Raw genomic sequence first — 14451 nt, 5'->3', positions numbered from 1 at the left:
CAGAATTATCCAGAAGTTGATAGAGGTCAAATATCGTTAGCTGGGCGGGAGCCCACAATGCTTGGATGGAGATGAGTTTGCTAGTTTACACACTAGCAAGAATGGAAATTTACCTTGACTCAATTGGAAGTGGATAAAAGCAGTACTATCGCCATGATCTAGAACTTGGGGACAATGCCAGTGCATTAGCATGGAAGCCCAGTCAGAAACACTTCCTGTGGACGATGGGAGGACCAGCCTCATCGTACTCCTGCTTACTGATCCACATTTGCTGGAACGTGGACAGGCTGGCCAGAATGGAGCCCCCAATCCAAACGGAATACTTCCGCTCTGGGGGAGCGATGATCTTGATTTTCATGGTGCTGGGTGCCAGGGCTACAATTTCCTTCTGCATCCGGTCAGCAATGCCAGGGTACATAGTGCTGCCTCCGGACAGCACGGTGTTGGCATACAGATCCTTGCGAATATCCACGTCGCACTTCATAATAGAGTTGAAGGTTGTCTCGTGGATTCCACTGGACTCAATGCCCAGAAAGGAAGGCTGGAAAATGGCTTCTGGACATCGAAAGCGCTCATTCCCAATAGTGATCACCTGCCCGTCGGGAAGCTCGTAGCTTCTCTCCAGGAAGGAGGATGCTGCAGTGCTGACCATCTCTTGCTCAAAGTCTAGGGCCACATAACACAGCTTCTCTTTGACGTCACGAACAATCTCCCTCTCAGCCGTGGTGGTGAAGCTGTAGCCTCGTTCTGTCAGGATCTTCATGAGGTAATCGGTCAGGTCTCTGCCGGCCAGGTCCAGACGTAGAATGGCATGAGGCAGGGCATAGCCTTCATAGATAGGCACAGTGTGAGTGACCCCATCCCCAGAATCCATCACGATGCCGGTGGTCCGGCCTGAGGCATAGAGGGACAGCACAGCCTGGATGGCCACGTACATGGCAGGTGTGTTGAAAGCCTCGAACATGATCTGAGTCATCTTCTCCCGGTTGATCTTGGGGTTGAGGGGTGCCTCAGTGAGGAGGATGGGATGCTCATCTGGAGCCACGCGGAGCTCATTGTAGAAGGTGTGGTGCCAGATCTTCTCCATGTCATCCCAGTTGGTGACCACTCCATGCTCAATGGGATACTTCAGGGTCAGGATGCCTCTCTTGCTCTGGGCCTCATCCCCCACATAGCAGTCCTTCTGGCCCATGCCTACCATGACCCCCTGGTGCCGGGGACGCCCCACCATGGAAGGGAACACAGCCCTGGGGGCGTCGTCGCCACCAAAGCCTGCCTTGCACATCCCTGACCCATTATCCACCACCAAGGCAGACAGCTCATCATCACTCATGGTCCTGTCCAGAATCTTCCAGATGGGTGAACAGAAGTTAAATACAAAGATCAGACTCTGGTGTACAAGAGAGAGAATGAAGAGGCTGACAGCTCTTCAGAGCTGCCTGCAGAGAGGGGAGCCTGTGCTGTGATGATAGGTATTTAAAGGTACACACTGGCACCTCCCATGTCCTGTCCCACCAGTTCTCAGCATTTCTGGGTGGGGTTGCCTTTGAGGTATTAATAATTATGATGATACAAATCATTAGTAGACTTTCCTTCATAAGGGGAAAATTGGCTACCAAGTGGCTGAATCTCAGGTTACTGTAATTAGGCAACCCACACAGGGTTGTCAGTTTGCTTTGGTACAGTGTCTGGATAACTATGATGATGCAATGGGGCATAGAAATGCAAGATGAAAGAAAGCTGGAGTGAGGTATGGCTAACAGTGCCAAAAGGGGCAGTTCCTCCCTAGTTTGCCCTCTGGGTCCATTTTCTGTACCCTAGATTTAATTTTCCATTCTTAATACATTGTTCTCATGAATTTGACTCTGAAAACTTAACTTTTTCAAGATTTTATTCTCCATTAGATTCCAAAACCCAAAGGATATTATCATGATAGAAACTGTTTTAATGAATAAAAATAATGAATGACCAAGAGAGGCCTCACAGCTGTAATTATTATGCATTTGTGTCATGTAAAAATTTAGAGATATTTAAGAGACTTCTAGTGCATTAGTGATCAAGTAAAATCAATAAACTACTACAGGTTTTCTTTCCTGATATAAATTCTAATAACCAAATTTCATTAAGCACTATGCTTATTAAACATTGTTCATAGAACTAGGTTTGTTGGGTTCATGTTGATTGCATAGGGGCTGAATGTTCAGCCATCTTGCATGATTTATTAGATAAAATGCAGATTATAAAATATTTATGTACAATAATTCTTGTTTTATAACAATGAGCAAAGTTTAGCAATAAGAAAATTTTAAGTAATATTTGAACTGACCTTTAAAACATTTTGATCTTTAAGATTCATATTATGATATCAACCATCTCTGTAACTATTAAAATGTATCCAATTGAAATAGTATTAGCTTTACTTCAGTTTTAGGATGTATTAAGCCCTGATCATATCACAGGAAGTTTGTCTGCATTTTATTTTTAATATAGAAATATAGATAACCTGGTAATGTATGTATCATGATAAAACAGAGGATATTGGTAACATCTTACAAGGAACCAGCAGTTAAGGGAGTTCGTTAGTTTGTTTCTTTATGTATTAGGTAAATGGACTATTTAGGAAGTCGAGAGATAACTGGAGTAACAGGCAATTTTGGTCTTAGAGTACAAGATGAAGAGGACAAAGGCTAACAGAGTTTTGTCAAGAGAACACTCTGGTAATAGGAAACACCCTTTTCCAACAACACAAAAGATGACTCTACACATGGATATCACCAAATGGTCAATACCAAAATCAGATTGATCACATTCTTTGAAGCTGAAGATGGAGAAGCTCTATACTGTTAGCAAAAACAAGACCTAGAGCTGACTGGAGCTCAGATCATCAGCTCCTTATTGAAAAATTCAGGCTTAAGTTGAAGAAAGTAGAGAAAACCATTAGGCCATTCAGGTATGACCTAAATCACATCCCTTATGATTATACAGTAGAGGTGACAAATAGATTCAAGGGATTAGATCTGGTAGACAGAGAGCTTGAAGAACTATGGACAGAAGTTTGCACACTGTACAGGAGGCAGTGAACAAAACTATTCCAAAGAAAAAGAAATGTAAGAAAGCAAAATGGTTGTCTTAGGAGGCTTTATTTACAAATAGCTGGGAAAGAAGAGAAGTGAAAAGCAAGGGATAAAGGGAACGATATACCCGACTGAATACAGAGTTTCAAAGAATAGCAAGGAGAGACAAGAAGCCCTTTTTAAATGAACAATGCCAATAAATAGAGGAAAATAGTAAAATGGAAAAGACTAGAAATATCTTCAAGAGAATTGAGAGATCAAGGGAACATTTCACACACAGATGGGTACAATAAAGGACAGAAAAGGTAAGGACCTAACAGAAGCAAAAGAGATTAAGAAGAGGTGGCAGGAATACACAGAATAACTATATAAAAAAGGTCTTAATGACCCAGATAACTACGATATTGTGGTCACTCACCTAGAGCCAGACATCCTGGAGGGTGCCTTAGGAAGTATTAATACAAACAAAGATATTGGAGGTGATGGATTCCAGCTGAGCTATTTCAAATCCTAAAAGATGATGCTGTGAAAGTGCTGCACTCAATATGTCACCAAATTTGGAAAACTCAGCAATGGCCACAGGACTGGAAAAGGTCAGTTTTCATTCCAATCCCAAAGAAGGGCAATGCCAAAGAGTATTCAAACTACTGCACAACTAAGTTCATTTCACATGCTCTGAAGGTTATACTCAGAATCCTTCAAGCTAGTTTTCAGTAGTACATGAACCGAGAACTTTCCATATGAACAGGCTGGATTTAGAAAAGGCAGAGGAACCAGAGATCAAATTGCCAACATTCGTTGGATCATAGAGAAAGCAAGGGAATTCCAGGAAAACATCTACTTTTGCTTTATTGACTACATGAAAGCCTTTGTGTGTATCACAACAAACTGTGGAAAATTCTTAAAGAGATGAGGATACCAGACCACCTTACCTGTCTCCTGAGAAAATCATATGCAGGTCAAGAAGCAACTGTATGTAGGTTAAGAAGGCATGAAATTAAAAGACACTTGCTCCTTGGAAGAAAAGCTATGACAAACTTAGTGTATTAAAAAGCAGAATCAGGAAAGCCTGGTGTGCTTCGGTCCACGGGGTTAAAAAGGGACACAACTGAGCAACTGAACAATAACAACATAAAGCAAGATTTAGAGCTGGACACGGAACAATGGACTGGTTCCAAATCAGGAAAGAAGTACAACAAAGCTGTATATTGTCACCCTGTTTATTTAACTTATATGCAGAGTACATCATGTGAAATACCAGGCTGGATGAATTGCAAGCTGGAATTAAGATTGCCAGAAGAAATATCAACAACCTCAGATATGCAGATGATGCCACTCTGATGGCAGAAAGTAAAGAGGAACTAAAGAACCTCTTGATGAGGGTGAAAGAAGAGAGTGAAAAAGCTGGCTTGAAACTCAACATTCAAAAAACATTCATGGCATCTGATCCCATCGCTTCATGGCAAATAGAAAGGGAAAACTTGAAAGCAGTGGCAGATTTTGTTTTCTTGGGCTCCAAAATCACTGCTGATGTTGACTGCAGCCATGAAATTAAAAGATGCTTGCTCCTTGGAAGAAAAACTTTGACAAACATAGACAGCATCTTAAAGAGCAAAGACATCACTTTGCTGACAAAGGTCCATCTAATCAAAGCTATGATTTTTCCAGTAGCTGTGTATGGATGTGAGTTTTGGACCATAAAGAAGGCTGAATGCCAAAGAATTGATGCTTTCAAACTGTCCTGCTAGAGAAGACTCTTGAGAGCCCCTTGGACAGCAGGGAGATCAAACCAGTCAATCCTAAAGGAAATCAACCATGACTATTCATTGGAAGGACTGATGTTGAAGCTGAAGCTCCAGTGCTTTGGCTACCTGATGTGAAGAGCTGACTCATTGGAAAAGACCCTGATGCTGGGAAAGATTGAAGGCAAAAGAAGGGTAGGCAGAGGTTGAGATGGTTAGGTAGCATCATCAACTCATTGGACACGAATTTGAGCAAACTCTGTGAGATAGTGAAGGTCAGGGAAGCCTGGAATGCTGCAGTCCATGGGGTTGTTTTGAGTCAGACACAAGTGAGTGAACAACAGCAACAGCAAAGCGGGGATATAATCTCTGTCAACTCTTCTAAAGCAAATTTTTCATGCCCATATCTAAGTTATCTAAAACCTTCCTTTAGGTTAATTAATTAATTAATTATTCAACCCAATAACGGCCACTTTGTAAGAGGTAGCAGTAGCCCGGCAGTCCTGGACAGATGTGTGCCCTCTAGTTCAAGGCCAGAATCAGGCAGTGTCCTTGCCTGTGAGCTTCCTAGAGGGTCATGGTAACACGAAGTTATGAGTGTCCAATCCTCTTCTTTGTCTACAACTTGATATAGAATTTTTTTTTCCTCTGGGTTTTTCCAGTGCTTTCCTCTATAATGTGACTTTGAAACTTTCCTTTCTAACTAGTCATGGAAAAATGTGTGCTTCACTACAAAGTCCATAGCTTTGCTTCTTTCCCCTCCACTAGGACTATCTTTTCCCTTGGTGTTTTTTTTTTTTTTTTTTTTTTTTGTATCTGCAAATCCAATTCCTCCTTCAACAGAACTAAAGCTTTAAACCTTCACGCTGAATGGTATTGTGTACTTCTGTTTCATGTAGCACAATCAAGCTTTTGATTAAAACTATTTTATTGCTGTAGGATGGTGCTTCTGGGAATGTTTTTTTCTTGTTTAGACCTGTAACAAACTGCATGTACACCCTACAATACTGAAACAAAACAAAATATTGCATTTATCATTGGTTTCTATTTATGAATCTCTTCCAGAATATAAAACAAAGTCATGTCAGTGTAGGAGCCCAGGAGGTTCCCAAGAACAACCTTAGATTCTAGATTTACTAAAGCACTCTCCTAGAATTGCCTTTGAACTGAGAGCTGGCTGGTAATGAATCCACACCGCATAATTGTCTTGAGACTGAGGCTGATGTGTGCTTTTGTTAGAAGACCTTCTAGCCTCTTGGTGTCCCAAGAGAAATTTTCATCAATTATATATTCTTAAAATAAGATTGAGTTCTTTTAATTAACCCCCCAATAATACCAGAGGGACATATCATAATTAGACAGTCATATAAAAATAGCATCTGTTGGACTGGTTACATTTTTAAAAAATAGAATTTGTATGAGTGAAACATAGGAAGATGGGTTTACAAAAGCTGGGCTCTAGGGTTCTCTAGTTATTGAAGGTAATAGATTTTATAACTGACTGGAATTTGCAGATATTTAGTTGTGTGTGCTAAGCTGCTCAGTCGTGTCCGACTCTGTGCGACCCCATGAAGTCTAGCCTGCTAGGCTTCTCTGGGCATGGGATTCTCCAGGCAAGAATACTGGAGTGGTTGCCATGTCCTCCTCCAGGGGATCTTCCCGCCCCAGGGATCATAGTGACCGTGAAGTCGCTCTGTCGTGTTCGGCTGTTTGCAACTGCATGGACTGTAGCCTACCAGGCTCCTCTGTCCATGGGACTCTCCAGGCAAGAGTACTGGAGAGGGTGCCGTTGCCCTCTCCACCCAGGGGTCAAACCTGCGTCTTTTGGATCTCTTGCATTGGCAGCCAGATTCTCTACCACTAGCACCACCTGGGAAACCCATTGAGTTAACCTAAATCTAAAACCTATTGGGGTCCTTAAGATTAACTGTTGGAAGCCCAGAATGTCATACTCTTTCACGTTTGGCCTAGTTTGACTCTCACACAGCTATTAAAAACCCCAGGAAGGGATAGGTATGGGCATGACATGTAACGACAGTCAACTGAGGTCATTTGAAGCATTGCCCTGCCTCCCATCATCTTGCCTTTTCCATGTAACCTTCAGCTGATTTAATCCACAAACACTTATTAAACATCTCCCATGTGCTGGGCTCTGGTGATGTACCCATGAATAAAACACAGCCCTTATTTTTAAGGGGTTAACTGCTTGATGGGTGAAAATCCCCTCTTAGCAGGCTGAAGTGTGGTCACTCTGCACTGATGCAGGAGCAGCCAGCTTGTGTCCTGATTGGCACTGCCTGGGTTGCACTGGTTCTTGTGGCTTATTTTGAATATCATTCCCCAGTACACAGATAACCGTGGTTGATGTATAGGGAGAAGGAGCTTGGGGTGATAGAACAAGGAGGGAGAAGGCCTTGAACCTGGGGTGAGGGGAAGAAGAAGACCTCTATGCTGAGTCTCAGAGGAAGAGCAGGAGGCTGCTGGCCCATACAGGGAATGTTGCATGTATGAACTTGGAAAAAAATCAGAGAATCAATAATGATTTGGAATTAGGTATCTATAGAAATGTCAGCAAGGGTTTGGAACATGAATATGGATCCTAGTAGTAGGGGTGACAAAGGGAGGGGAACTCTAGAACTGGAGGTAACTTCCCCTCTGTGCACAGATGATCAGACTAGGGGCCTCTCAGCCATGTGCCCATGGAGGCCTGTCTCAGTGATTATCTCCTATCCCCAGACTCTCACCTCTAAACCAAACCACTTGAGACTGAAAGTTTGAATGAGGCCCCTTTCTGCTGCCACCCTAGGGACCCAGTTTGAAACTCGAAGCCAGCTACCGTGTTCCCTGCTCAAATACATGGATGAGTAGGTAGTGAGATTTTTTCATTACATTTGCTGATTTACTCATTGATAGATATAGATGACCACTTTTAAAGTTAAAAACTCTTTTATACTTAAATACTATCCAATATTTATATTTCATATTGATAAAATGGCTTAATATATTGGGAAGTATAATTGTTCACTCAAGAGAAGTCTAACTTTATGGTTTAATAATTTCTTGTGATAAATTCATGAAAAGGATTTACTGATTAAGAGCTTATAATGATTTACTGTTTATTTGTTTTAATAAATGGAATTTTGTAGAAACATGGGAAAAATTTACAAAATACAACAAGCACTCCCCCAGATAAAACCCAACTCACCTGTTTTTAAGTGAGGTGTGGGCAAGAGGGAGGAAGAGGTGCTGTTGGTGAGGTGTCACCTGGTTAGTTCCCGGAGGCACTTGGAAGGATAATTGGGGCACAAAATTGTTTTAGTGGCACAGTGACCACAACTCCCAGCCCCCGGCCTGTGCTGGCCTATTTTTCTTTGAGCAAGACCAGCATTCACTCCTCAGGCTGACAGGGCCTGCCTTGTGATATTTAACAGGATTAGAAATGACTTTTATGGCAGTTTTTCTAACTCTTAACTTTAAAATATGCCATAGATCAGCTTTCGGCTAGACGGATTGACTTTATTCATATAAACAAAGATGTCAGGAGGAGGAATGGATTTCTATGTGCAGTAGATGAGCCTGGGGAAAATATAAGGAAAGAGGAGAAAAAGTAGGGGAAGTTTGTGCAAATAGAAATGTCAGTATTCACCGCGGCTCACCCACTGCTTCACATCAGGCAAGCTCCAAGCTGTGCTCTGATTCTGAAAGGTGGAGAGAGCAACCGGAAACACTGGGATTCCTGATCACTGAATGTGTGCCAATTTCTTTGCTAAATGTTTTCCTCACACATGCCAGTTCTTTAATCATCATGACAGTCCTCACAAGAGATCTAGCATTATCATCCCCATCGTAGAAGGATTAGACTGAAGTTTAATGAGTAAACTGATGAAAGCTACACAGAGTGATAGAGGCAGCGTCAGGATTCGAATCCAAGCAGATCAATTCCAGAGCTCAAGCTCTGCCTGAAGATGGGCTGAAAGATGTGTATTAGGGCCTCTGACTGGCAACCAGTGAGACAGGCAGCCAGCTAGGACCATGCCTGTGAAGTCTTTGTAGTCTTGTTGGGAAACATCATCTTAAAGCATCCAAACACCATTTTAGAGTGGAGACCAGGTTGAATATTAAAGTCAAAAGAAGAAAACAAAAAGTAATTATAGAGAAATTTAACAGGGTCTTTCAAGTTATTAATAAGAATATCAAGACCTCTTACTCTCTAAATGGAGAAAAACAAATGGTGACTTATGCCTGGACTGAGAAGGGAAGACATTTACAAGTAAAGAGTCAAATCTATGATCTAAAATAAGAAAACAGCAGAAAAGTGATTTCACGAGGTAGTTGCAGGATGTGGCAGTAAAAAGCAAAAACCAAGTCATTACAGTAAATGCATGCTTTGGATTGCAGCCATTTGCCAAGTGAAGCCTTCCGGGTGTCAGTCTTCAGAGCGTAAATGGCATTGTCTCCAAACCTCCACACTTGACCATCACATGCCAATGGTGAATGGTAGAAAGTGGGGCAAAGATTTTCTGCTTTCAAGGGATTTAGGAAGCATGGTGAGCCTGGGGTAACTGAATCCATTTGATGGTTTCTGAAGCAGGCCAAGAATGGAAGTAACCAAAACGGACAGTAACTATAGATTATAGAGGTGAGGTAGTAAAACTTAAGAATGAATAAAATGTCAGATCAAAATAAAGGCAATGGCACCCCACTCCAGTACTCTTGCCTGGAAAATCCCATGGATGGAGGAGCCTGGTAGGCTGCAGTCCATGGGATCGCTAAGAGTCAGACACGACTGAGCAACTTCACTTTCACTTTTCACTTTTATGCATTGGAGAAGGAAATGGCAACCCACTCCAGTGTTCTTGCCTGGAGAATCCCAGGGACGGGGGAGCCTGGTGGGCTGCTGTCTATGGGGTCGCACAGAGTCGGACACGACTGGAGTGACTTAGCAGCAGCAGCAGCAATAATCAGATCATCTTAAAGATTATAAGTTGGAGTTGGGGATAATTCACCTGGGAGCTCAGATCGTTCACTGAGTGTGAGGGCCTGACAGGACCTGAAGGGAAGATGTTATAGACAGAGAATAAACGACTCTACATGCAGGTGTGGTCTGATATAGGCTGGGGCTGGGGAGACCATGGGTCCTTAAGGCTAATTTACTGAGTCCAGTCTTTCATAAAAACTCACAGCAAAATGTGAAAAATACCTTTGGTCACTGGGTTGTGTTTGCTGCTGCTTATTAGTTCTGGGGAAACTGGTTTTGTGACTGCTCAAGTATCATGCCTGATTTCTTGCACATTTTCATTAGGATCAAGGATCTTTAAGTCCTCGTCTGCCCAACGGGAGTATGACTGTCAAATGCTGGACCATAGCAGTATCTCTTCTCTGGAAGAGTGCTTGATACTCTGGGAATGCGCTGCCCAGGATCAAGTACATAGAAGGGGATGACGTAGGATGAGGAGCTAACTTAGGGCCTGGAAGCAGGGGAAGTGTTGTGATTGGCAAGAAATGACTCAGTGTATTGTTTCTCTAGTCAAGGGAAGTGGTCTTTCTGGGGATCTCAGGAGACACAGCTATGGAATCGTTTCTGATATCTGGGACAATAAGGCCTCCTTAGGGTTATGGACGGAGGAGCCTGGTAGGCTGCAATCCATGGGGTCTCTAAGAGTCAGACACGACTGAGCGACTTCACTTTCATGCACTGGAGAAGGAAATGGCAACCCACTCCAGTGTTCTTGCCTGGAGAATCCCAGAGACGGGGGAGCCTGGTGGGCTGCCGTCTATGCGGTCGCACAGAGTCGGACACGACTGAAGCGACTTAGCAGCAGCAGCAACAGGGTTTTCTTAGTACTTTCTGCTGATGGCAAGGCAGCATGTTATCTGTTGATAGGAATGGGCAAGGAGACCCTTTGGGATGGAGTTTAGGAGATGAGGGGGCAGAACTCAAAGTAGGGAATCTAGAAGAAAGTAAGGGCAGAGAAATATGAGAACTTACACCTGTCTGTTGATGGTCTCTCTCCCTTTAGTTATGTCACAAAGCCTAGCAAAAATATCACTGAAGACGTTACGGAAAAGACGGGCCTACTGTTCGGTGCCGGTCCTGGACTGCTCATCGGGGCTAACCCTCAGCGCGGTGCAGGAGTGCAGACTGGGCACAACTTCTTTGGTCCAGACAGTGCTCTTACGAAGGTTTTTAAATTTTTACTTTTGAATATTTGCAAAATAATTAGCTTCTGAAATTCTCACTTTTAAGCAACACTGGGCCCAAGTATAGCTAAAGAGCAGTTGCCACCTTTAACAGGGTCTCCTTCCCCCACCCGCCCCCAAATTCCTGTGGGATTGCTCCCACTCAGCTTCATTCAGGCTCTTTATAGGTGAGCTTAATGTGTTCTAAGAAGCAAAGAGGAGCATGCATCTTGGAGGGGTAGGGAGGGGAAGAGGGTCCTGTGCTCTGGGACCCTTTGTTGTTTGGGGTAAGAGCTGGTATCCACAAGAGAGGAAAAATACTATGTAGCCAAATTTCTTTAATTAACATGACAACTGTCCAATGTAATACCTAGTCTTTCAGTTCAGTTCAGTTCAGTCGCTCAGTCGTGTCCAACTCTTTGCGACCCCATGAATCACAGCACGCCAGGCCTCCCTGCCCATCACCATCTCCCGGAGTTCACTCAAACCCACGTCCATCAAGTCGGTGATGCCATCCAGCCATCTCATCTTCTGTCATCCCCTCCTGCCCCCAATCCCTTCCAGCATCAGAGTCTTTTCCAGTGAGTCAACTCTTCGCATGAGGTGGCCAAAGTATTGGAGTTTCAGCTTCAGCATCATTCCTTCCAAAGAACACCCAGGACTGATCTCCTTCAGAATGGACTGGTTGGATCTCCTTGTAGTCCAAGGGACTCTCAAGAGTCTTCTCCAATACCACAGTTCAAAAGCATCAATTCTTTGGCACTCAGCTTTCTTCACAGTCCAACTCTCACATCCATATATGACTACTGGAAAAAATCATAGCCTTGACTAGATGGACCTTTGTTGGCAAAATAATGTCTCTGTTTTTGAATATGCTGTCTAGGTTGGTCATAACTTTCCTTCCAAGGAGTAAGCGTCTTTTAATTTCATGGCTGAAATCACCATCTGCAGTGATTTTGGAGCCCCCCAAAATAAAGTCTGACACTGTTTCCATTGTTTCCCCATCTATCTGCCATGAAGTGATGGGGCCAGATGCCATGATCTTAGTTTTCTGAATGTTGAGCTTTAAGCCAACTTTTTCACTCTCCTCTTTTACTTTCATCAAGAGGCTTTTTAGTTCCTCTTCACTTTCTGCCATAAGGGTGGCAGGAGTTTAAAAAGAAATTCAGTTCAAAATATAGTAGGGCACAAAGGGAGGTCCTGTTCGTCACTGTTTTTGAAGCTGGGATAGGGCGGAATGGGTTTGTTTTACAGAAGGAAGGATTTTTAAGTAAATAATTAGAAGAAAATTGCTGAGAATATAATGCATTACAACTCTGTTTTTTGGCTAGCTGTCTCTGTTACAGCTTTGAAAATTCAGAGGTGTGGCACCTGGCATTTTCTCTGTTCTGGTTGGACAGGTTGAAAAAGACTGGTCTGAGTTTTTAAATGGTGTTATCTCATTCTGGACTTTCCCCCACCTCTTTAAAGCAGGACATCTGTCCTTATGAGGGAAATGAATGTGTTTTCACTTCTTCAGATCCTTTTCCTCTGAAACTATGAGTTCTTTGTAAAAGGACACCCAAAGATGCTGCAATATAAAAATTCACTCAAGGAAAACATTGGTTGAAGCATTCAGAGTAAGTCCTCCTTTCGTATCAGCTATAAATGGAATCTGAATCAAACTAGTAGAGTATCTGAAATTGACTTTTGGATTAAAATAAAAGAGGAAAAATTATTTCATTGATGTCTCTGGTCCACATTGGTGACATTTTCAGTTTTAACCAAAAAGGAAAGAAAAAGGGCTCCAGGTTAGATAGAAGGTTAATTAAAAATACTGTATGGAATATAAAAATGCAAAAACATTCAGGAATGTTAACCTAAGGGCAAACTTTGCCAAAGAAAATAGAGTGACTTGGGAGAGATAGAATGCAGAATTTTATTTATTTTACATAAATCCAACATTCATTTATGGAAATGAAATATTAGCATATAACTCACATATGAACCTGTCACTCCTTGCTGTAAAGCTTTTGATGACTCCCATTTACTGTAGAACAAAGTCCAAACTGCTTAGTACAGGCTTTAAGGCCCTCTATTATCTGGCTCCAACCTATTTCCCTAGACTGACATTTCCCATCCTTCCCTCCCCCGTTCAGGAATCTTGTGTTCCAGTCTCCTGGACTAATTGCTACTCCCACTCACTTGGATCTGATGCTAATACTTACTACACTGGGAATGTCTTTTCCACCTTCTCTGTCCTTTGACCTTCCAACAGTCATTGGAGAAGGAAATGGCGACCTGCTCCAGCGTTCTTGCCTGGAGAATCCCAGGGACAGAGGAGCCTTGTGGGCTGCCGTCTATGGGGTCGCACAGAGTCGGACACGACTGAAGCGACTTAGCAGCAGCAGCAGCAGCAGTATGACACCAGATTCTATAGGGTATTCTTTGAGATTTTTTCCATTTTCTCATTTCTGCTGCTCTTTACTCTTAGTTCAGTCCTGGGTCACTTCACAGTTAATTGAGTTCCAGAGAACTTTGCTGAATAACTCTTCCAACAACAAACCATTCTGAAGACAACTGCCAGGAAACTCTTAAATCATGTATGCTGAAATCTCCCAGGCTCCACATTTGCTACCACATAAAATCTAAACTTCTCTGCTCTGCTCTGGTTCTACAATAACTATCAAAACATAGTGGTTAAGAACAGAGCTCTAGAATCTGGCAGAGTTAGGTTTGTCCCTACACTTATGAGGTCTGTAAACTAGGGCATTTCAGAAGTCCCCAAAGTCTGTTTCCTCTTCTCTAAGCTGAAGATAAGTGTACCTACCTCATAAAGTTGTCTTGGGTTTGGCAAGAGATGATGCCTATAAAGCCTTTTACAGAGTGCAGAGGAAGAGCAAGAGGGCAAAGGCTCTGCACAACAATCACTGCATTTCCCATGACTCTGGGATGCTAGCTCAACTCTGCTCAACTGTGCCTCTTTACAATGAAGGAGGCGAAGGGCAGGCAGCAGAGCCACCCTGAAGGGAAAGCTGGTCAGTTGCATCCGACTCTTTGCGGCCCCATAGACTACACAGTCCATGGAATTCTCCAGACCAGAATACTAGAGTGGGGAGCCTTTCCCTTCTCCAGGGGATCCTCCCAACCCAGGGACTGAACCCAGGTCTCCCGCATTGCAGGCAGATTCTTTACCAGCTGAGTCACCAGTGAAGCCCAAGATAACTGGAGTAGGTAGCCTATCCCTTGTCCAGCAGATCTTCCCGACCCAGGAATTGAACCAGGGTCTCCTGCATTGCAGGCAGATTCTTTACCAACTGACAAGGATCCTAATGGGGACTGAGCCAACTCTATATATGGGGAAGGAGTCTATGTATACTGCTAAGAAAAGGAAGTTAAGGATGGCTAAATGGAGGTGGCCAAGAAGCAACAGTTAAAACCAGTCATGGAACAATGGACTGGTTCCAAATTGGGAA

General features: G+C 43.0%; 1 protein-coding gene across 1 annotated transcript; it reads right to left on the bottom strand.

The window, feature by feature from the left end:
• Window positions 1-202: 202 nt before the first annotated feature.
• On the bottom strand, window positions 203-1333 carry ACTBL2 (actin beta like 2). Its single transcript, XM_052659218.1, has one exon. The coding sequence runs from the start codon at window positions 1331-1333 to the stop codon at window positions 203-205; it is 1131 nt and encodes a 376-aa protein (XP_052515178.1).
• Window positions 1334-14451: the final 13118 nt, after the last annotated feature.

The sequence above is a fragment of the Budorcas taxicolor genome, chromosome 20 (genome assembly GCF_023091745.1).
Source record: "Budorcas taxicolor isolate Tak-1 chromosome 20, Takin1.1, whole genome shotgun sequence".
Classification (NCBI taxonomy): Eukaryota; Metazoa; Chordata; class Mammalia; order Artiodactyla; family Bovidae; genus Budorcas; species Budorcas taxicolor.
Note: the sequence above shows the minus strand (reverse complement) of the source record. Positions and strands in the feature narration are given on the sequence as shown.

Excerpts from the sequence above, each read along its gene's own strand:
- ACTBL2 (XM_052659218.1), bottom strand. The coding sequence starts at position 1,333 with ATGAGTGATGATGAGCTGTCTGCCTTGGTGGTGGATAATGGGTCAGGG.